This window comes from Eublepharis macularius, chromosome 5, assembly GCF_028583425.1.
Source record: "Eublepharis macularius isolate TG4126 chromosome 5, MPM_Emac_v1.0, whole genome shotgun sequence".
Classification (NCBI taxonomy): Eukaryota; Metazoa; Chordata; class Lepidosauria; order Squamata; family Eublepharidae; genus Eublepharis; species Eublepharis macularius.
Window position 1 is genome coordinate 114010365 of NC_072794.1, and position 23723 is coordinate 114034087.

The 23723-nt window shown below is 40.1% G+C and overlaps 2 protein-coding genes across 6 annotated transcripts in view; both read right to left on the reverse strand.

The window, feature by feature from the left end:
- The window catches only part of RBBP5 (RB binding protein 5, histone lysine methyltransferase complex subunit), a 33128-nt gene extending 32940 nt beyond the window's left edge, over positions 1–188 (reverse strand). For all 5 annotated transcript variants that reach the window (XM_054981137.1, XM_054981136.1, XM_054981135.1 and 2 more), the window contains exon 1: positions 30–188. In XM_054981137.1, the coding sequence (XP_054837112.1) occupies positions 30–48 (19 nt within the window). In that variant the 5' untranslated portion in view covers positions 49–188. The remainder of the gene's footprint in view (positions 1–29) is intronic.
- An 11941-nt stretch (positions 189–12129) lies between these two features.
- Positions 12130–23723, reverse strand: part of DSTYK (dual serine/threonine and tyrosine protein kinase) — a 60753-nt gene continuing 49159 nt past the window's right edge. The window contains exons 10-13 of the mRNA XM_054980951.1: positions 22919–23032; positions 21760–21874; positions 18191–18325; positions 12130–16021 (exon numbers count right to left, since the gene is read on the reverse strand). Coding sequence (XP_054836926.1) covers positions 15834–16021; positions 18191–18325; positions 21760–21874; positions 22919–23032 — 552 coding nt within the window. The 3' untranslated portion in view covers positions 12130–15833. The remainder of the gene's footprint in view (positions 16022–18190; positions 18326–21759; positions 21875–22918; positions 23033–23723) is intronic.

A 23723-nucleotide genomic window follows, 5' to 3' on the forward strand; every position in this document is an offset into this window, starting at 1 on the left:
GAGCACCAGGGCGACTCGAACCCACATACCAAGCAACTCCAGGTTCATCTTGGCCTCTCTCTCGCTCCGTCCGAGCCCGCTCCAGAGCCAAGGACCTGGAGGTCCTTACACCAACGGGAACAGCATCTACCCTGCCTGACCAAAGTCTGCCTATTATTTTCTTATTCTCTCATCAACCACTGGTTGTGAATGTGGTTCTTGGCGTTTGTCCCCGCAAATTCGGAAAGGCGGTGAGGAAGGTGGTGGGGAAAGCATCCTGAGTTATGAAAGAAAAAAAAACAGGCTCAGCTGAGGACACCCCTGACACGGAGTACTTCGAGTAAAGAAAGCCGACTTGAAACAAGGAGCCCTGCCAGGGAGGTTCCGAGGTAGTAGAGCGGCGGGCGTGGAGAAAAGAGCTAGAATGTGACTTCAAGTGAAGCGGTAAGGATAGTTGCAGTATTGAGGAAGAAAAGGGCAAGGAATTAGAACCCACTGAATGCAAGGACCAGTGGGAAAAGTTAGGATTGACCGGGGGTGGGGGGAGTGGCGCTGGAATTTGCAGTTTCTGCAGAAAGAAGAAAGACTCCCAGCTTTCCCTGGGGTTATCCTTTGGGCATCCGTAATTCATCAACAGTTGGAGAAAACTGCGAGAGAATACAGACGAGAAGAAAGAGATTACAGGAGAGTTGCACTTGGCCGCTCAGCGTTGCATTTAAAGAAGGCGGGGCGCCCTCTACCAGACTGCCCCACTTCCATGGATTACCTAGAGGTGGCATTACACACAGATTGGGATGTTGGCATGTATGGAGAGTCTTTTAAAATAGCTGCTTTTTTACCCCAGAGGGTTTTTTTGTTCTGAATTGTGAAATTAGAACTCAATAAAACTGTGAATGCCTTACAATTCATAGAAACTTTTTATTGCTACAAATTATGGGAAATTGACTGAAACTAACATACATTAACTACAAACAAATAAAAAATACTGTTTGTTTGTAGAGTGGAATAATTCACAAGATTGGCATAATTCACAAAGACAGGAAATTCTTCCCTGAGAGGTTTGAGACAGTACTAAAAGAAGGGAAGTGCGTTCTTGCCTCCTCTGCTAAGGTAGCTCTGTTGGCACCATAGAAGCGAACAAGATTTTCAGTGTATAAGCTTTTGAGAGTGAAAGCTCTCTTCTTCAGATACAGGAAAGAGTGGAGATGTCTTCATCCCTCCCGTCTCCTGACTGGGATATGAGGCTCAGAGATCGCTACTCCTCTGAAGCTTATACCTTAAAAATCTTGTTGGTATCTAAGGTGCTACTTGACTCAAATCCTGCTACTTAATGTGAGGACAGGAGCAAAAAAAGTCTATTTTCCATTCCACCCCTATTCCCTGTGCTAATTTTTGATTTGATGCTTCCGGGGCTGTTCAGAATCCTACTATATTTTATAAATGTGAAGGGTAGCCATGCTACTCTGTTGCATCAAGAATAGTTGCCACTAGACTTCTACTTTTCCTGTATTTATTATAGTTTGTCATGTTCCAAAGGGCTGTAATGAGTAACATATGTTTAAACTAGAAGTATAAAATATCAGATATTGAATGCCCTGCAGTAATTTGCTCTCCCACTCCACATCATTCCTACACAAAAAAGCCAAAATAGCTTAAACCACTTGCAGGGTGCTTTAATTCAGGCTTTGACAAATTTCTGGAGTGGGGTGAAGATAGGCTTTGCAATTTGAGAGGAAGCTACCCAAAATATCTCTGCTGTAACAATGGAAAATTCAAGAAGGCAGTGTTTAGTCCTGAACAGTGCACTGGGGAGGAGGGTTGTGTTTCCTTGGAATCCCTTTAGTTCTCTAAAGCACACTGTGTAGCCTGTAGCTGGGGCAATTTTGTTTTGTTTCATTGCAAATGATGAAAATGAGACCAACTGAGTGGTCTGTTTTATTTTGTTGTTTTTTATTTATTTACGTTATTTATAGTCTACCTTTCTCACAGACTCAAGGTGGATTACATAATGTTGGTCAGTGCAATGAGCAGATGTTAAAATGTTTTGATTGTATTATTTATACTATTGTAACCCACCATGAGCCCACTTGCGGGGAGAGCGGGCTAGAAATCGAATCAATCAATCAAAATGCCCTTCTGAGCAGTTCTGTTTTACATAGTTTGTGGGAGCTTTCCTGACCCCTTAAGCAGGCCATTCCATAGGGTCAGAGACACTATAGAAAATGCACGTTTGAGCAGTGTTGATCTTGCCCACTTGCAGAGTGGCACTTGTAGAAGGCCTTGCTCTGATGAGTGAATTTGTCATTGTGAGGAACAAGAAGAGAGGTGGCCCTGCAGATACGAGGGTCCAAGGTCATGTTGCAGTTGTATCTTTATACAGCCAAACAGTAGATGTGAATGTTTCCTATCTTTCCAGATCTTAGGGAGGCAGGCAAGGCCAAAATTTATCCCTGCCAATCTTTTTTTAAAGTATCTTGTTTCCAGCTGGCAGATATCGGTGTCCTTAAGGCTCTAGTCAAGTAACAACTAAAATATTCGTAACATGTAGTATTTAAAGTTAATTTAGCTAACTTTATTCCAGCCTTTCCCAAGAACAGCTATTTAAGTGTGGAAGATTTTAGGGATGCTTGGAAACACTATCAAGACATACTATGTGACACTTCATAAAATAAATGTATGTTGCATTGGCTTATCCTTTGTTTCTAGGTGCAACTCCAAATACTGAGTCTAGTCTTCAGAGCTTTGCAAAGGTATCTGATTGAGAATCATAGAATCACAGGGTTGGAAGGGACCTCTAGGGTCATTTAGTCTAACACCCTGCAAAATTCAGGAAATTCCCAAATACCTCCCCCCCCCCACAACACACACAGAGACCCTTACTCCATGCCCAGAAGATGGCAAAACTCCATCAGGATCCTAGCCAAACTGGCTGGAAAAAAATTGGTACCTGACCTCAAGGTTGTGATTGGCCTTACCCTGGGCATGTAAGAAGGGGCCATGAGAACTAAGCACTGATGTAACCCTTCCTGCCCTCCCTCTCATGATCTGCCTAGGTTCACAGAATCAGCATTGCTGTCAGATGGCCATCTAGCTTCTGCTTAAAAACCTCCAAAGGAGAGCCCACCACCTCCCAAGGAAGCCTGTTCCACTGAGGGACTGTCAGGAAGTTCTTCCTGATGTTTAGCCGAAAACTCTGTTGATTTAATTTCAACCCATTGGTTCTGGTCCAATCTTCTGGGGCAGCGGAAAACAACTCTGCACTATCCTCTATATGACAGCCCTTCAAGAACTAGAAGATGGTTATCATATCACCTCTCAGTCGTCTCCTCTGCAAGCTAAACATACCAAGCGCCTTCAACTTTTCCTCATAGGACCTGATCTCCAGACCCTTCCAAATCTTCGTTGCCTTCCCCTGGACATGTTCCAGCTTGTCTATATCCTTCTGAAAATATGGTGTCCAAAACTGAACACAATACTCTAGGTGAGGTCTAACCAGAGCAGAGTAGAGCGATACCATCACTTCATGTGATCTGAACACTATGCTTCTGTTGATACAGCCCAAAATTGTATTTGCCGTTTTAGCCCCCACATCACAGTGCTGTCTCATGTTCAGTGTATGATCTACACTGGACTTTAGTCCAGTTTTCCAGCCTGTCAAGATCATCCTGTATCCTGACTCTGTCTTCTACTGTATTTGCTACCCCTCCCAATTTAGTATCATCTGCAAATTTAATAAGCATTCCCTCTATTCCTTTATCCAAATCATTTATAAAAATGTTGAACAGAACAGGTACCAGGACCGATCCCTGAGGAACTCCACTTGTCACTTTTCTCCAAGAGGATGAGGAACCATTAACAAGCACTCTTTGGGTGTGATCTGTCAATCAATTACAGATCCACTTAATAGTAATAGGATCCAAACCACATTTTACCAACTTGTCGACAAGGATATTATGTGAACCTTATCAAAAACCTTACTGAAATTGAGATAAACTCCTGATCCAGCAAGGTAATAACTTTCTCAAAAAGAGAGATAAGGTTAGTCTGGCATGACTTGTTCTTGAGAAACTCAAGCTGGCTCTTAGTAATCACAGCCATCCTTTCTAAATGCTCAAGGACTGAGTGATGATTTGTTCTAAAACTTTTCCAGGTATAGACGTCAAGGTAATGGGTCGGTAGTTACCTGGATACTCCTTTTTCCCCTTCTTGAAGATGGGGACAACATTTGCTTGCCTCCAATCTTGGGGCACCTCGCCTGTTCTCCAAGAATTCTCAAAAATAATGGACAGAGGTTCAGACATTACATCTGCGAGTTCTTTTAGTACCCTTGGATGCAATTCATCTGGCCCTGAGGACTTGGTTTCATTTAAAGACACTAGGTGTTTATGTAAAACCCTTATGTCGATCCTAGGCTGTAACTCCCTTCTCCCTTCATGTGTTCTGTTATTGCCATGTTAAGCACCATTTTCTCACAGGAGAAGACTGAGGAAAAGTAGGAACTGAGCAGTTCAATTCTGCCCTCTCTTCATCACCTGTTACAATTTCACTTTCCTGTCCCTGCAATGGGCCTACCATGTCCTTGCTCTTTTATTTACTTTGAACATAAGCAAAGAACCCTTTTGTTGTTGTTGTTTTCAGCATCTCTTGCTAGCCTAAGTTCATACGGAGCTTTAGTTTTTCTGATGCTCTCCTTACAAGCATTGGTTATTTGTTTATATTCATCCTTGGTTATAAGGCCCTCCCTTCCATTACCCGAATGAGTCTTTTTTATTTCTCAATTCATTAGAAAGCTGTTTATGGAGCCACCTTGGCTTCTTTAGGCTCCTCCAATTTTTCCTTCTCATAGGAATCATTTGTGATCATGCCTTCAATATTTTGCCTTTAAGAAGCTCCCACCCCTCTTGAACTCCCTTCTCCCTAAGTATTTCTGACCGTGGGATTCTACCCAGCATAACTTTCAGTTTGTTGAAATTAGTTGTCCCGAAGTCCAACCTATATGTCTGACTACATACAACTTTTCCCTTCCCCAAGACTGTAAATTCCAAAATTACATGGTCACTGCTACCCAGGGTGCCCACTGCTTTCACCTCGACAACCAGTTCTTCCCTGTTGGTGAGAATCAGGTCCAAGATAGCAGAACCCCTTGTTTCCCTATCTACTTTCTGAAAAATGATGTTGTCAGCAAGACAGCAATTTATTTGACCTTTCATCTTTAGCAGAGTTTGACTTCCAACAGATATCTGGGTAATTGAAATCTCCCATGACTACTGTGTCTTCTCTCTCTGTGAATTGTGTAATTTGTTCTAGGAGTTTCTCATCCAAGTCCTCTGGCTTGCTTGGTGGTCTATAGCAGACCCCCACCATAATATCATTATTATTTCTTACTCATTTTATTTTACTTCTATATTGGGGAACAAAAGCTCACGTCCTCTTATCCACAGGGGTCTGAGAAATTTCCTTCAAGTTTCAAGGAGGCTGGAGAATTCGCCCTTGATCCAATGGTCCAGAATCAGTATCTACGGGGAGATCCTGGAACGAATTGCTTAAGGCTCAGAATGTCTCCTGATCTTCCTGCTCCTGTGGGTTACTTCCTTCCATGCACCTGCCTCCTGTATTGGGTGCTCCTCCAAATCCTGAGATACTTTCCCCGCCTCCTCTATATCTTGAGATTCCTTTCCCTCTTCCTCCTGTTGCCCTCTGAAAAGTACTTCATGCATTCTGTCCATGAACTCTTTGTCTTCCCTTATGAAATGGAATGTGGACAAATGGGCTTCAAGTCCCTGTATCTTCTCCTCCAGTAGGGCTACCAACTTACACTTGGTGCAAGTGTAATTGCTGTTACTCTCAGGTAAGAATGTGAACATGCCACCGACTTTGCATGTCACTGCCTCAGCTCTCTCACCAGCCATGCTGCTGCAATTCATGTCAGAAGTAATTGTTTTTATTGTACTTCCCTGATAACTCCCCCGCCAAACTGCCTCTCAAAACTACTTGTAAAAGGTTTGCAGAAACAAAAAAAAGACTAACACCTATAAGATGTAAGAGATACTCAGCTTCTAACAGGGCTCCCAGGCAGACCCACAGGCTAAGAGCCACAGGAAAAGCTCATTTCATTGAAATCAGTGGGATTTTTTTTAAAGCAAATGCATTGAGGGTTAGGAGTTAAAGATTACTTCTTTCACTGTATCTGACAAAGATCCAGAGGAGTTAGCCGTGTTAGTCTGTAGTAGCAAAATCAAAAAGAGTCCAGTAGCACCTTTAAGACTAACCAATTTTATTGTAGCATAAGCTTTCGAGAATCAAGTTCTCTTCGTCAGATGCATAGTACAGAAACTGGTCAAATATAGAAGAGGAGGGGAGGAGAGAGAAGATGCAGTTAGGGGGGAGGGGGAGGGTGCAACCAAAACATTCCTTTGCTAGTAAATGTAAACATCTCCTTTTGGTGTCCTTTCGGGGTCAGTTGGCTTGGGTGAGGCTTCAAGGGAGTTTGCCCTGTTAGTTTGCAGCAGTAAAACAGCTAGACCATCCAATTCCTATGTAGTATAAGGAGGGATCTCCTTATCACCAAAAGGAGTTTACATTTACTAGCAAAGGAATGTTTTGGTTGCACCCTCCCTCTCCCCCCTAACTCCATCTTCTCTCTCCTCCCCTCTTCTTCTATATTTGACCAGTTTCTGTATGCATCTGACGAAGAGAACTTGATTCTCGAAAGCTTATGCTACAATAAAATTGGTTAGTCTTAAAGGTGCTACTGAACTCTTTTTGATTTTGTATCTGACAAAGTGAGCTTTGATTAATAAACGCTTATACCCAGTAAGATTTTGTTGGACTCTATGGTTCTACTTGACGTTCAGTGTATTTTCTTGAAAATAACTATCTGATTTGGTTTTCCATAGTTCTGCAATTTCAGGACCAGGAAATTGGAAAATATAGCATTTTGATTTTATGAGATGTAAGATCCAATTCTTGAAATTCCTACGGTGTCTTTCCCTCAGGGTCATTTTATACTTTGTACATATCTAATCACAGCTCAAACTAGTTGCTACTGCATATACAGGGATGAGCTTTCACTCATTGCCTATTTAACAAATCAGTGATCAGACACTGATAAGTTAGCTGCAACATAGCTGCCTAACATTGTATCAGAGAGGGCAGATTTGTCGACTCCCTGGAAGTGGTGCAAATCCTATTGAAATGGCTTATACTAGTTAAGAGGATTATACATGTATTTATGAGTGTTATTTGATTTGTACATTCAGTGGCCTTTTGGTGAACATTGTACTAAACATGTAGCAAAGATACATGGAAGTAGTAGCCTTTTCCTGTAGGCTAATAGCATGTCAGAAAAGCTGCAGAACTTGCATTTAAGAGTTCTATCAGCTCTGATAACATGGGAAGCCTTTTGAGGAACAGATGACAGGGACCTGAAGACTGGGGAGAAGGAATTTAGCACTTACCTAGCCAAGCTGCTCCTGCAGTTTATCTATAGAATGTTCACCTAAGAAAATCTAGCTGTTTAACCATTATTTACAATATATTTAAACCAAAACAACTTGAATACTGCTTCCTTTAGCTCACAGTTAATTAACTCTGTTGGCCTGCTTTTGTTTTAGGAATCTGATCTTTCAAGGAATGGATTATCCCATCTTGAACTACTGACCCCTCACATGACATTTGGTTATTTCATTTCTGCTTTGAGTGAATGTTACATGGAAATCTCAGCTCTATAGTTGTTACATTTTAGTAACAGTACTAAGCCATGCTTTCTGCCAAGAGGATTTAAACAAATACTCTGAATTACCTGTAGTCCTTCAGTACTGGTAACTGATACAAGCTCTTCAGTAATCTAATTAACTCAACTTATAATTATTCATTTATACAGTTATAAAGGAAATAAATGCCACATTACACTTCTACTTTATAACATTGATGCCCCAAATACTTTCTTCAAAAGAAATGCAAAAAGAGGGAAGCAGCATTCAATTGATCTTTTAAAAGACTCTTTGCAGTAGCCTGCAGTAGCTATGCCAACTTTATGCTATTACACAAAAAAGAAATGGGGCTTATTTTGGGAGTATTAACCTCACTGCCTTCTCCATCCTTTCTCCTGTAGGTTCTTATTGCATGTATGCAGGTGGGCTAGGTGTGCAAGAACAGCTCAGTTGGGTGCTCCAGTTGCACCATAATGTATTTTAAGTCAGAGGTGGGCAGGTAGTTACTTGAGAGTGACCACTCATGCTCCAGGCAATTAAAAGTAGTTCCCCATCCCTCCCAACTTCCTTTTCACAGTGTCTGTCATAGTATTCTATTGCATTTATTACAGTCCTTAGATTGTCTTTAATCTGTCTGTTTGGTAAAAATCCTGCTTGCTCTTCTGCAATAAATTCAGCCAGCCATTCCTTCAGCCTCTCTGCCAATATTTTCGCAAAAATCTTGTAGTCATTATTTAACAGTGATATAGGTCGATAATTTTTTACATTAGATAGGTCCTGTTCTTCTTTTGGAATCAGTGATATATTAACCTCATTCCAGGTTTCTGGAATCTTTTGTCCCTTTAAGATCCCATTCATCACTTTTTTCAGGAAAGGCACCACCTACCTCTTTTGCCATTACTTTATAAAATTTAGCCGTTATTCCATCAGGTCCTGGTGCCCTCCCCAATTTAGTTGACTGTATTGCATCCATAATTTCTGTTTCTGTTATTTCAGCATTTAGTTTTCGCTTCCACTTCTCAGATAGCTTTGGTAAATCAATTTTACTCAAATATTGATCAATACTATCCTCCTTTACCACTTTACTCTGATATAATTTGGCATAAAATTTATAAAATGCTCTACTTATGGCTGATTGATCCATTAACGTCTTATCTTCTTCTCTAATCTTAGTTATCACTCTTTTTTCCCTCCTCTTCTTTTAATTGCCAAGCTAAATATTTCCCCAGCTTGTTGGCACCCTCAAATGTTTTTTGTTTTAGTTTCTTCAATTCCCATTCCAATTCTTTATTCTCCATTGCTTTTAATTGTTCTTGCAGAATCTTTATCTCCAGGTGTAGTTTCTTTTCCCCCGGTCTTCTTTAATTGAGTCTCTTTGATTTTTATCTTTTCCTGAATTTCTTTCCTTTTTTCTTTTCTTTTTTTGTCTCTCGCATTTAAGTCCATTAAGACACCTCTCATTACAGCTTTGTATGTATCCCATACTTTATACGTTGGTACAAATTTATCCAAATTATATTGTATAAAAAATCTGGTTTCTTTCTGTAACAAATCTAGATTGCCCTCCTGTTGCAGTAAATCTTCGTTAATTCTCCATCTAAATTTTTTAATACATTTCCCAAATCTCCACATAACTGGATTGTGATCTGAGCTTACTTTGGGCATAATTTCAACTTCTTTAGTCCATATTGCCAATTCCTTAGAGGCCCAGATTATATCAATTCTCGATAGCGACGAGTGCCTTGCCGAATAATAGGTAAATTGTTTGGCTTTGGAGTTATTTCTTCTCCACACATCCTCCAAATTTTCTTGGTTTTGTATTTCAAAAAAAGATTTTGGCAATAGTCCCCGTTTCTTTTGAGTCCCCTTTGTTTTTTTGTCTTCCTGTAAGTTTACCACTCCATTAAAATCCCGCCAGGATTATTTGTGAATAAGTCACTCCGTCTAATTGCTTCTGCAATTCTTTAAAAAAAATGTCTTTAGCTCCATTTGGTGCATAAATCCCTACTATTAGTGTCTTTTGGGAGTTCCAAATAATTTCCACCACAAGATATCTGGCTTCAGAGTCACTAAATATCATTTTAGGTTGCAGCTCCTCCTTGATGTATAACACAACTCCTCTTTTTTTCTGTTTTGCTGTGGCAACAAATTCTTTTCCTAATTTGTAATTTTTTAAGTACTTTTGATCTTGTTTTTTAACATGGGTCTCTTGTAAACAAATTATATTACAACATTGCTTGGATAGCCAATGAAAAATAGTTTTACGCTTGGAAGGTGAGTTAAGTCCGTTTACATTCCATGATATTACTTTACACTCCATAATCAAATTCTGGGTCTTTTAGGTAAGTCTTTATCATTGTCAACAAGAACATCTCCATCTCATGCCGCGATCTGATAGATCTCCTAATTGCTTGAAATTCAAAACTCAGACCCTCTGGAATCTCCCATCTATATCTTATATTCAACTCTTTCAAGATCTGAGTCAGATCTCTATATTTTTTCCTTTCTATTAGGATTTTTTTTAGGTAACTCATTATTCTCACCTTTTTTCCTTCCATTACCAGTGGGTTTTGAAATTGCTTGCTCACAATGTCTTCTTTCATTTTTTTGGTAGTAAACTGCACAATCATATCTCTAGGCAGATTTTTTTGAGCTGCATATCTTGAATTAATTCTGTACGCCACGTCCACATGACTTACGATCTCTTCCATGGTTTTATTCAAGAATTCTGCTAATATTTCCGATATCTGTTCTTGGGCTACCTTCTCCTCCTTCTCTGGAACGCCACGAAATCTAAGCTGTCTCTCCATATATTTACATTCCATCACCGCCACTCTTTAATTCAAGCCTGTGGTTTCTGCTTTAAATGTAGTGGTTAGCTTCTCCGTCTTTTCTTCCACCTCGTTAACTTTTTGTTGCGTCATCTGTAGTTCCTTCTTGACCTCGTCGATACTCTTTGTTCACTCCGTCACTTCAGATTTAATTGTCTCCTTGAGATCCTTCATCATCTCTTGTATTACATCTTTTAATTCTTTGTTACCTTCAGCCACTTTCTTGTCCAAATTATCAAATGCCGACTGCCAGTCCTTTTTCGACATCGTGGGGCTCAATTTGCTCCACTCCCATGAGTCTGCTCTCTTTCGCAATTCCGTGGCTTAAATATTTAAGTTCCCAAATTAACTTTCTTGTTTTGCTAGTATTTTGTCCAAAGGTTAGCGCTTTAACTGTCCAAAATGGCGGGCGTCTTTTCTCTATGGTTTTAAATCGAAGCTCTGCCCTTACCCTTCTCCAAGATGGCCCACTCCCGGCTGCAATGAGGGCTTGCCCTTGCCCTCTTTCAAAATGGTGCACTTCCGCTTCCGCCTTTTCCTTCACAGCCGCTCTAGCCTCGCACCTCGATGTTTATGACGCACTTCCTGTTGCTTCCCCGTCGTCGCACCGCTACTTTCTCTCGCGATGTTTCTCCGTTCCCACAACTCGCTATCTCTTTAAACCACAGGTATGTAAATAATAATCCTTTCTTCGCCTCTAATTCTTTTCTAAAAGCTTCTTTTCATACAATTCTTTTACCGGGGTGAACTTAATTAGTCCTTTTAAACTTTCTACTTCAGCTTTCTGCTTGAATTTAAATCCTCTAGTCCAATTTCAAACTCGTAGAAGAGATAACAATCTTTACCTTGCCGGGTATTTTCTGGGTTGTAATCACTGTTTCAGAATTTTCTACACTAATACTCTTCCCAGCTGGCCATTATTGCAAAGGATTTTTTAAAAAAATATTTCATCCAGCAACTTGTAGGAGAGAAGAGAGCGAGGTGTAATTCATATCTAGGTATATATGCCTCAGAAACTAAAGTAATGAGATACATTGTGCATTCCCTTGTTATAAGAAAGTTTCACACAGGCACTTTGGGCGTGAATTGCAATGCCTCCTCCAAGTTTTTCAGCACCCATGCTTATAAGCAAAGATTAACACAATATCAAAAGGGGAAATCATATGCTCTTTCAGGACTAGTTACTTAAATTTCAACTTTGTTGTTGCAGTACTTTTATGACCCACTGATATCAACTCAACTACCATACCGGCATAGGCAAAAGTTGTTTAGCCATCACTAGTACATTCTCAGCCATGTGGGGGTAGGGTGAGGGAGCACTGCAAAGAGAACCTAGGCTGGAAGGACACATGGACGTTGGGGCTGTTCACTATATTATGTCCACTATATTAAACAAATTCCTGTCAACAGAATTGGCTGCATTGGTGCTCACTTACATGTATTTAGAAGTTGTTTTTATAATAAAGAGCTCTCAGACATACAGGTTACTAACTTACTCCTTTCCTCCCGTTTCCCCTTTCCAGTAAGTTGAATGGGTGGGCCACATTAATAACTATGGAAGGTTCCTATTGCATATATTGGAAGAATAAACAAGACAAAGAATCATAAAACATTAATACAATTTTTATTATACAGCACAGCACTTGTGTATTCTGTCTATTAAAACATACTTTCATTATGGCACTAAATGAAGTCTTGACCCACAGTCACGTCTCTTAAAATACATGTAATGGTGGGGAAGGGTGGCAGTTGAAAGGAAATTAGTATTGTAGAAGAGAAGCAGTTGTTCTTAATCATGTTGTTTTCCATGTTATTGTATTTTTCCTATACAGTTAAGTTTGTTATCTTTTCCTTTAATTCTAATATACATCAGTTTTTTAAAAAATTAAAAAGTAGTACAAAATCTATAGGCATTACAATGGAGCTGTACAGCTGTTCTATCATATTTCTCTTTTCCTCAATAGCCAAATGTAACAGTTGACCATCAGTTTAACAGAACCAGACAAAATGAAGGAAGTGTTAACAGTTTTAAGAAACGCAGTGCTATCCCCCCCCTCCGCCCAAATAAACAGGAGTTTCAAATGCGGATGTGCTCTTGTTCTTGTCCTGGAGACAAAAAAATTAAGATTTTTCAAAATAAGAACAAGGTAAGATCTCCAGCTACACCTGTACAGACAAAGCTTATGTACATTTCTTAAAAGGAAAAGGAGCATGACAAAGAACCTTGTTAAGTAAGGCTGCTGCTTCTTTTAAAGTCTGTCACCCTGTAAGAGCCAACATTCAAGTGTCCCCCTAAACACTCCTGGAGGAATGAGGAGTTTGAAGGACTAATATAACAAAAGTGCTATAAAAAGATAAATAGAATAGCTTGCTTTTTAATTAGACAAGCTAGAAAAACTTGCATTGTATAATCAGTAAACCCTCCTAAGTAGTTAAGATGGACAAAAACAATTGTCAGTTGCCCAATAAAAGCTTTCCACCATCTTGTTCACTAGACAGTAACATGGTAGGCAACAGTAAGCCAAGGGTAGCACTCCAGCAGTGCAGTCTGAAATTGCCATCAAGCCATGCTTTAGCTCATGCAACTCTTATGTAGTGTTTTATGGAGTGTAAATGGCTGAATCTTCCAAAGCAGAAATCAAAGTTTTCAGGTAATAGGTCAGCTTTGAACAGCTCCATCTTTGAACCATCAGCTACTAGCACCAGCATGAATACTTTGATCCCTCTCCACTCTCATCTTTCCAGGTCTACTTGCTTTGTAAACTAGTTTGATTTATCAGGATTCCAGCTCACTAGGGAAACCATCTTTCAAAGCACCTGCTTTAGCCATCAAGTTTGTGGCAACATGTAAACCTTGCTTAAGTACAGTTCAGTAAACACAATTTTCTTCTGATTCCTACAACAATGTGGGTGGTGAAGACTTAGATTCCAGTAAACTTATGTGGGGTGGAAGAAGAGGTAATTTGCAGTGCGTGCACAATATATCAAGCTACACATGGGCACAACAATGGCTTTCCAAAAGGACTGCTATGCCTTTGACAGAGCCCCTTCAATTACTGCTTTTGTAAAGACTCTTGTAATATAACGGGAATGACTGCTGCTCTATGCTCATCACTGGACCACTTCCATACAGGAGACAGCCATTTCTTCCATCATCCCTATTAGCCCCACTTCAGTTTACTCTTATAGCTGTAGCTGTGAAAACATTTAGTGTCCATTTTCATTACAAGATGTAACACAGAAACATACCTATAGCACTGCCAATATGAAATAAGGCTAACCAAACTCTGTGTCTTAATGTGGGGGCATGTCAGAGGCTGTGAAATTTACTCCAGAATTAAAAATGTGACTCAAGTGCAGCTATGCATTGTGTAAGGAAGTTGCAAGGGACCTATTCTGTACATGTAAGAAAAGACAGCCCCAGTGAAACTGAGACAGTACTCTGAATCAGTATTTAAAATGCACAGGGTAAAGAACAAGGAAGTAGCTACTTGGGAAAAGCTATGCAAGACACTTTCAAATACAGTTTATTTTATTTTACATGAACTATTTCTATTCTTTCAAAATACTGACCTAGCCCCTCCTAATTCTAAACAAGGTTACTAGCCACCGTAACACAGAGAAAATGGATATGAAAATGAGTAATACTGTTAAGTGGTGGGAACAGTGGCCCAGATATACATAGCAATGCTGTTCCTAGGACTTCTTATTTGAGAATAGATGTTCTTTTTCTGTGAGCATGACTGGCAGCTGTTCAAGTTGATAGATGCTACAGTTTGTGGATGGAGGTACCTATACAGTTTAGACCACCACATAACAATGAATGCCCATTAAGTAAAAAGCAATCATTTTAAAATCATGATTTTAACTTTATTGCACGCACAAAAAGGACTCATCTAGGCTGCTAAGTAACACTGCAGGGTTTCTTTCGTATAGTGGTTTCTGCTGATGTAAACAGGTCAAAGCTGCATATCTGCTTTCTACTACTGAGTAAACTCCAGAAGGAAAATATTGTATGTTGCAAGACAGATTAGTTTTGCTCAGCACACCCTAGATTATCACATGAAGATGGAACTAATATACATCCCATAACATTGGCAATTGGTCCCTTTCTTCAACCATATCAGATGTATTCTACATTTCAACCTAACACTTGTCTTAAAATATTGCTGCAACAAGAAACTAAGTCTTGCATTTACACATGCGTGCTCATGCAAGAACTGAGTCAGGGATGTGTAAAATTCATAAGGAGCCCATTTCAAAAGTCTTTGGACTTCCTTTTCCAAATGCTCCCTGCAATGAATGCCTAGATTAACACAGCCAATTGACAAACCCCAAGGAAGTAAATGATGGAGAGATATAACCACCATGCATAACCTGTGGAATGGCAACAGGTTTCTCTTGAGTCCTCTTCAAGGAAATGACATAAAATACACAGCTGAACTAATCTTTAAAACATCCGTTAATATTAGAGCAGAGTTTAAAACAGCCATTACCTTTACACTTAATTCAAAACAAGAAAATCACTGTAGTTAAAAACATGACCTACTAAGCTGTTTGCTGGGTACAGACCATGATTAGTTGGCTAGCAACATGTGTTTCTATCTTTATAGGTGTAAAATCTTTTGGTGATGTACCCATCTCACTGTCAGATTGCAAAAAAATAAAAAGGCCATCTTTGTTCATGTTTTCCAAGAACTACTATTAAGCATTTCAGAAGAGAGCTTGGCTGACAAGACAAACAGATAGCTTATACTGTTAAGGTACTTCCATTGCAGTGGAGCCTTCCCCTTAAGAAGAATATGGATGCTCTGATCCCTCCATGTAAACATACCAAGTATTCTGTGAAATTATTAAATCCATGCCTCTCAGTCCATACTCTGTTGTTAGCCGTCATCCACCCTTATTTCTTCTGTTCATCCACATTCATGTATGACCTTCAGGGAAGCTGTTGTATCAGACTGTAGATGGAGAAGAGAATTCTCAGAAGTTCCAACTGTGCTAGCTGCCAGTCTACTGATACACAGCATATTTTCCTTTATGGGTAATCAAAATCCCTTTCAGGTCTGAATTCCCCAGAGTTTCATTAGCTTTATAAAAAAATGGGGGGGGGCACTGGAAACTTGCATTAGTAGTGTATACTGGAGTGGAATGTTCCTGGCTGCTATACGAGATGGAATTTCCGATATCCTCTCACCCTACAGTGCAATTTCTGGTTGGGCTCTCCAAATGAGCTACACCTTGAGTTGCTATTGACAAGGTGGGAAATCGGAGTTCTCATGCAACAGAACAGCTCCCCTGTGGATTATTTTCAAGTAGAATCATCTAATCCTTTGCTTAACTGCTCAGAGTTTGACTTGCAAAGTCTGTCCATGATGCCCTGCAACATGGGTTGGACTATACCAAGAAGTGGGCGCTGAGATGGGTCTCCATCCCAACTGGCTTCCATAAGCTGCCAACATTCTTCATCAAAGACAGAAAGACGTTCAGGGCGAACTCCTGGGAAAAGAAAATAGGGAATGTCATCATTTAATTGAAGGGGGGATCTTTTGATCTTGGTTTGTGTGTGTGTGGGGGGGGGTGGGTTCTTTTAAGCTACAGCAGTAAAATGTGTAAACAATTTCTTGTTCAGGGAGGGAAGAGGGATTGACATAAAGTTCCAATGCGAGAAAACATCTCCAAGCCAGTTTATACTGTTTTTATCATCTCTGATATGCATGAACACTGGGTTACTTAAGTGATGTATTCACAAAGGCCACAGCATCAGCATCCACAGGCGAGTTTCCTGTATGTGTGAATCTTTCCTCATGAAAGCTACAAAGCTTCTTCAGCATTATCCTACTCAAGTGAGTAAACCACATCAGAGATTTGTCATATACATTAGGTTTTAAGAACATACCTTCCTAAGTTGCACTACTGGTGCTCACTTTCTCTCCATCACATGTCACACAATGTAACAAATGCTCCCAGCTATGGTCATCCATGTGGTACAAAACTTTAATCTTCAAATGAAAATGAACTTCTTCACTTTGGAAGAATGGGGGATCATCTTTGAGAAGAAGGCTGTCTACTGAAGTAGTACAGCTGATGTCATCAAAAATAGCATGGAGGAAGACTTACTGGTTCAGGTAGCAACTAAGTGATGTTCACATAAAGAACATTCACCAAGGAACAATGGTGCATTAGCATGTTTACACAACTTCCATTTTAGATTCCCAACACAACATGCTCTAAACCCTGTAGATTCTCAAACACTTGAAACAATGCCTTGTGTGACATTGATTCTGAAATTAGTTAAGCAATTAGTCATGCATACTTTTGAATGATTCTAATTGCTTTTGTCTTGTTCAAAGAAATTGTTCATTTTAGCAAGCTTGGAGGCACTTTATGTTCTCACAGATATCAGAAGCATAATCCCAGGATTTGAAATGCTTGTTAACATTTCTTGTTACCCAGAAAAACAAATGGAATTGATTTCTGTTGTCTCTTTAATTCATTTATATCTAGAATTTATTGCTTTTTCTGCCATATGATATCTAGAATCCAAAAGATTTCTGTAATTGGGAAATGCTTGGAGAGTCCCTTACCATGCCAAAACCAGGACTATTTCTGGGACAGAGTTACTCTATGTTATAGTAAACTCCCTAGAACATAAACATCATGCTGACACCTCTAAAATATAACCAAGACAACAGCACGGAGAGCCTCCTACCCTTTAAGCCCTTACCCCTTTCCAGCCAGCTGGAGGGAGGGGGGAAGAACTTAAAAGCCCATGGGACAGCTGAAGTTTAAAGCGCCCCGAAGCTTCCTGAAGCGACCAGAATCGTTTCGGGAAGCTTTGATTTGGGTGTTCCGAAACGGAGCCAGCATGCTGGCCCTGATTTGGAAAACCCGAATTTTTACAGATCGGGTCCAATTCAGGCATTTTTTCCAAATCAGAAACCTGAAGTGCACACCCCTAGCAGCAATTTCCCTGGACCCTGTCCTCATGGCAGCCATTTCCTCCCCCCACCAATGGGATTTTTAACATTTTTAAAAAATTAGCAGTAGAACGCCATTATATTAATATACCATTGTACTGACAGGCATATCACTATTTCTGAATTCCCAGCTTTCACTTTTTATAAAGTATGTATCTAGCCCCTTCCTTTATGGAGATAAGTAAAAAAAGCATATCCACAAGGGAAGGGGCTAGAGACTTAATTTTTTTTTAAGAAACAAAAGCTGAGTATGCAGAGGAAACTGTCTGCTACACCTATTGGTTACAATGGTCTATTGATATAGTGATATTCTGGTGCTGATTTCTTTTAATGAAAAGGCTCTGGTGGCCCAAGATGGTGGCTACATTTGGTGGATTGATGCAAGGAAACCTGTTGTAGGGAAAACTGCACTGTACCTGCAGCAGCAGCAGCAGCAACAAGGAAATCACAAAGTTCTTTCCCTGTGCAGAGGACATCTGCTTCTGTATGCATTGAAGGATGTTTCTGAAGCTGCCCTGTGTTTCAGGGGATGGCTTTTCAGGTACCACAGTGGACCGCTGTGGAAGGAGTGTCCAAGAAAGCCCGGCATGTGTACACACATGCTATTGTTTCCATCTGGAACATCCGCATATTCTCCATCCCTTTACAGAACTGCATTATGACCTTCTGTTGTTGATACCATGCCTACCTCTTCGCACATTGTTCCATAGGTGGTCCTTACTCGCACATTTCTCGAATGCCTCTGGTAACTTCACATGTCCTGAACAGATGTACCAGAACAAGATACCAAATGCATATACATCCACTGAGTTATCGTATTTGCCTATAAGACAGGAACAAAGAACAATGGTTCAATGAGATTTTGCAAGGAAGCAAGTTTACATTAGGTATTATACCATAGTTTGGAAACTGAGCCACACTTGGCCAGGGGAGTGCACCAAAAAGTGGAAGGGGAGGGACACATAAGTGGATTCAGATTTCAGGGAACTCCCCAAAATCTGGGATTCCTGAAATCCAGGAAAGATTCTCTGATCCAATTAAGACAAATCAATGAATCCCAAATTTATTCAGCTATTATTCCCTAGTGGAAAATTATGCGGGGGTTATCTGGGCGGGGGGTGAGGAGGTATTTTTCAAGCAAACTCCACCAAATTTGCAAAGAATCCACCCCTGAATCTTCTTTAAAGACCTCCCCTGCACAGGTTTCAGGAAGATTGGATCCCAGGATCCAATTCTATGGTCCCTTGAAAAAGGTGCCCTCAGCCACTCTACATTGTTTCTTATGAAAGAAACATTTCCAAGCAGGCTCTCAGACAAAAACACTTTGGGACAAGACTGCCAGTGGCCAAAGGCACACTCCCAAATGTAAGAGGAAGCCTAACAGAAGCAAACTGAAGCAAGGGAAAGGATGGAATCCCCACTCCCAGAGAATTCCATCCAAACCAAACAGAAGCAAGTGACACCTGTTGATTCTGCACATGTTGGATAATGCACTTCCAATCCTTTTTAGAGATCATTTGGAACTGAATTTTTCATGTGTGAAACAAAAAATCCACTTCAAAATGATTGCTAAAGTGCACTGAAAGTGCATTATCCAATGTGCGCAGAATCAGCCACTGTTGCAATTTAGCCCAGCTGAACCAGTGTCATTCACAGAAGCCAGGTAGACAAGGAGAGTTCATGCATGAATTGTCCCAGGAAGGAACCAGACAGAGGCTGAATCCACCTTTCCTGGATTTCCCCAGGGGTCTGTATCTGGGTTCCTGGATCAGATCCAGGATTCTCTGATTTGATTCGGGGAAGCCAGATTGGCAAAGTCTGGCTTTTTTTCTGGACACCCCTACACAGGGTTACCACAGACTCCACCACAAATGAAAGCATATTTTCCAAACAGAATAGCTACCTAAAAATCAAAGCTGCACACTCCACCAGGCTACTATGACTGATGTCACAGGGATATAGAATATAATCATGAACATTTACTAAATACAATCCAAAATGCTTTTATATAAGTGTTTAATGAATATTTGCAAACAAATGTACTATAATAAATTATCAGTGCCTTTGTTCCAATTGTTCTTCCGATAAATGCCAATGTCTCTCTTCATTACTTCAAACTAATCAACTGTTTCCCACAGTCAGTGTCACTTAAAAATCATGCAGAAAGCAAATTTAAATCCTTGAAGAAGGCTATCTTTTCTCCTTGTGACTCCGCTGACTGAGGACTAGCTTGGAAGCTTGATTTCAATCTTCTTTTGTCAAAGACAGAATCACTTAGACGTGTCTTTTTAACAGAAAAATCACTTCGTTCACTTGGTGGAAGGCTTTTGAACAAATAATGAAGTGATTTTTCTTTGTTAAAGAGACACTTCCTTAGCAATTCTAGGCGGAGCATGCACATTACTCCCATTTTGCAGTCACTTCACTGGCTACTCATTTGTTTAATATGTCATATGAATCTGCTTATGTTGTGTTGTAGCTTCTTTTTCAGCTCTGTACCAGATTTCTGCCTGTTTTCAAATGTCTGTATTGTTTATTGAATGTCTAAGCTGTTGATCATATTGACTTAGTTTATGTAATCTGCCTTGAGTCTCAGTGAATAATGCAGACTATAAATAAAGATAAAGGTCAAGGTAGTCCCCTGTGCAAGCACCGAGTCATTACTGACCCTTGGGGGGGATGTCGCATCCTGACTTTTGGCAGACTTTTGTTATGGGGTGGTTTGCCATTGCCCTCCCCAGTCATCTACACTTTACCCCCAGGAAACTGGGTACTCATTTTACTGACATCGGAAGGATGGAAGGCTGAGACAACTTTGAGCCAGGTACCTGAACCCAGCTTCCACCAGGATCGAACTCAGGTCGTGTGAGCAGAGCTTGGGCTGCAGTACTGCAGCTTACCACTCTGCACCACAGGGCTCCTCCCGCAGACTATAAATAATGTAAATAAATGTTTAAAAAATAAAAAATTCAATCTGTCAGTAGGTGGTTGGGGAAGAGACCACTTAGGTCAAATTACACAGCACTCTACCTCTGTTTAAACAGCATTTAAAATCTCAACTTTCACAGGTACAAGAACATGTACATTTCCACAGGGGTCCACTGGGACATTTGGGCAGCAACTATGTCAGTGATGCATTTCCTGGGGATTGAAGGCAATGACCTTTACTGCCTATGTGACCCATATGGAAAAAGCATTTGAATTATCTTGCAAGTGTACGTAGCTCTAGTCAGGCAGTTGCTATTTTCAACAACAGCCAAGAAAAACACGAGATGTTTGGATTTGCCCTTAGCAATACATTTTGTTGCAAGGAGAATATTTGATTTCCAAGCTCTCCGATACACTGCTAGCACAGACACTGTATTTCTTTTGTCCCACATTACATTCTGGGACACCTTCAATGATGCCATTTGTCTGCCAGGTTCAGAAAATCTATCAAATGACTTATCATCAAGCCACAGAATTTCTTCTTTCTAGAGATTAACTTGTTGAATCTTAAGCACCGTCTTGGAAACTGCAAGACTTACCGGTCTAGGCTGCTTCAACATGGTAGACTTCTAGCTAGAATTTTTTGTAGTCAATATGTTCATTATGCATGCCAACCCAGAGTTCTTCATGGTTGAGGTGGGCTACAAGGCTAGGGGGTTCTCTTTAATGCTATATATTAGGTAGCTCTACTCCTTCAGTAAAAATAAAACAGGAGTCTTGTGGTACCTTAAAGTGTAACACAGCTATCCCTCTGGAATTAACCTATAAAGATGCAGACACAGTCAAACAGCAAAGGACTGATCCAAAGATATTATGGGGAAAATATGGTGGAAGAAAAAAAATTAAACATCAACATGTGTCTATGTCATGTTTCTGTGTAACATATATGCTTCAAGCTTACTCTGACTTATATACCATGGCATTATTCTGGGTGCTATATTAGAAATAGCTTAGTTTATGAAACACTGCAAAAAAATTCCAATGTATTATAGTGAGAAGTGTATTATAGTGAGTGTATTATAGTGGGATAGATGTTCAGAAGTCTGGCATAAATTTTGTCACGAGCTTAATCTTAGACATGTTTACTTGGAAGTAAATTCCCCTTAGTTCAGTGGGTCATGCTTACTTATAAATATATTCCCCCAGGATAAACATATGTAGTTATTCTGTTAGCAGAAGCACCCTCATCAATACTCAATACAACCCTTAGATCTCATCCTTGAAAATCTCCATAGCTGTTAGTTAATAGAAAGTCTGTGACAAACTCACCTGTGAAAAGCTCAGGAGCCATATGGATAGGGGTTCCAACAATACTACCAGACATCATTGCTTCAGGCTTGCAAAATCCCAGGTCTGTGATCTTAGCTCGGTTGTGTTTGTCAAGCTGTAGAGAATACAATACCACATCCAATCATTAACTGTTGCCTCCCAAACTGACCTTTTTAAAATCTGTCCTTCCTCCAAGAAGCTTAATGCTGTGCACAGGGTTCTTTCTTCCACCTGCCTCCACTTAATCACAACAATTCAGTAAGGTTTGCTTAGATCAAAGAGAGCAACTGACTCAAGGTTACCCAGTGAATTTAATGGTAGAGTAGGGATTTGAACCCAGGTCTCCCCACACCCAATCTGACAGCAACTACTACCTCTCACCACCACTACATCAAACAAGATAAACATGATCTAACTGGTAGAAAATGTCTTTTAAGAAAAACTCACAATTATCTCTCATAAATGTATTGCTGGATCAGTCTCTTTCTCCCAGAAGTTAACCAATGACAGCAGAATGGCGATATTAATGACTGTTTGTCCCCAGCAGCTGTTAATCCAATACATAGTCTTTTTAATAGGGAGATTCCACATAGTAACTACCATGGTTATGGATGTAGCTATCACTTTTAAGAAGCCACCTACACTAAGGGCTACCACATGTTGTAGCAAGGGAGAGTTATGTGGTTTTCCCCCCTGTCCTGAAACTACAGCTAATCACTGGATAACCCAAAACTGTAGGAAAAACCAGTTTCTGTTGGTACAAGCCTTTATCGCGTTCCTTTCTTGCTGCTCCCTTTAGATGCGGTTCAGCTTTTGATCTTTCCTCTGGCTTTAGGGATAACATGGTGCTTTCAGTTATGTAATTTGGTATGGTTCTGTTTATTCAATACGAAACCTTGTATGGTCATGTGAAAGACAGACATTCCCTGCACTAGTCTCTCAATTATTCTCTAAAGCAGTTCTGTATACAAATAACTGAAGGAGACAAAATAATACGTATGATTGTTTTGTGCTTCACAAGATCTCAGTGTTCATGCTGTTCTCGAGTCTGAAAAAATGCTTTTTCTTTTTATGTAAAAAGAGTGTGGCTTGAACAAAGCCACTTTATTATTCCACTTAATCAAGAAGAACAGAGCTATTGGCAGAGAATTATCCTTACCAATACATTTTTCAGTTTGATGTCTCTGTGGACCAACCCTTGGCTATGAAGAAACCGAATCCCTTCAACTACATCCAAGGCAATCTGCAGCCTTGTCTCCAATTCCAAGCCAGCCTGGAGGAAAACAAAAAAAAAAAACCCCTGTAATATTATGAGCCATTAACGGGATTTGTACTTCACTATTACGCAGCACTTACTGCAGGAGACAGATTTACTCCAAGAGAAATCTTTTAGAAATTTCTCTTACTATATTAGCATGAGTGGGTCAGAGCACAGAATTTTCTTGTGCTGTTTTACTGAAGAGAGATTAAGGTGGTCTATTCAGATGTAGGTCCCATGTTAATTCAGTGGGGCTTACTCCCAGGAAAGTACCCTTACAACCACAGCCTTACAGCTGTAGTCCCACACGGCTACCAACAGGCAGATGCATTGCTTTCACTCCCCACCCACCTCCAATCTTTCATTTGTGCCCTGTTGGATCACTAAGAGTGAGAGAGTGGATATAACATGAAAAATCTAGACAATTTTACGCATATGTAGCAATTTTAAAGTTTTAATTGAGATCAACTGAATATTAAACCCTAGTTTTCAGATGCTGCTGCTGGCAAAGGGTGAGGAGGAGAAAACAGCATTTGAGAGTAAAAGTAGATGAAACAATGGGAGATCAGTGATTTGATCCTTTTTAGACCTGAAAGGGAAAATCTAATTTTGCCTCTTTTGTACCACCAGCTCTCCTCTGTTGACAGCAATCCAAAATATTATCCTAACCCTAATGTTGGGCTTTTTTTTGCCTGTGATGCTGTTA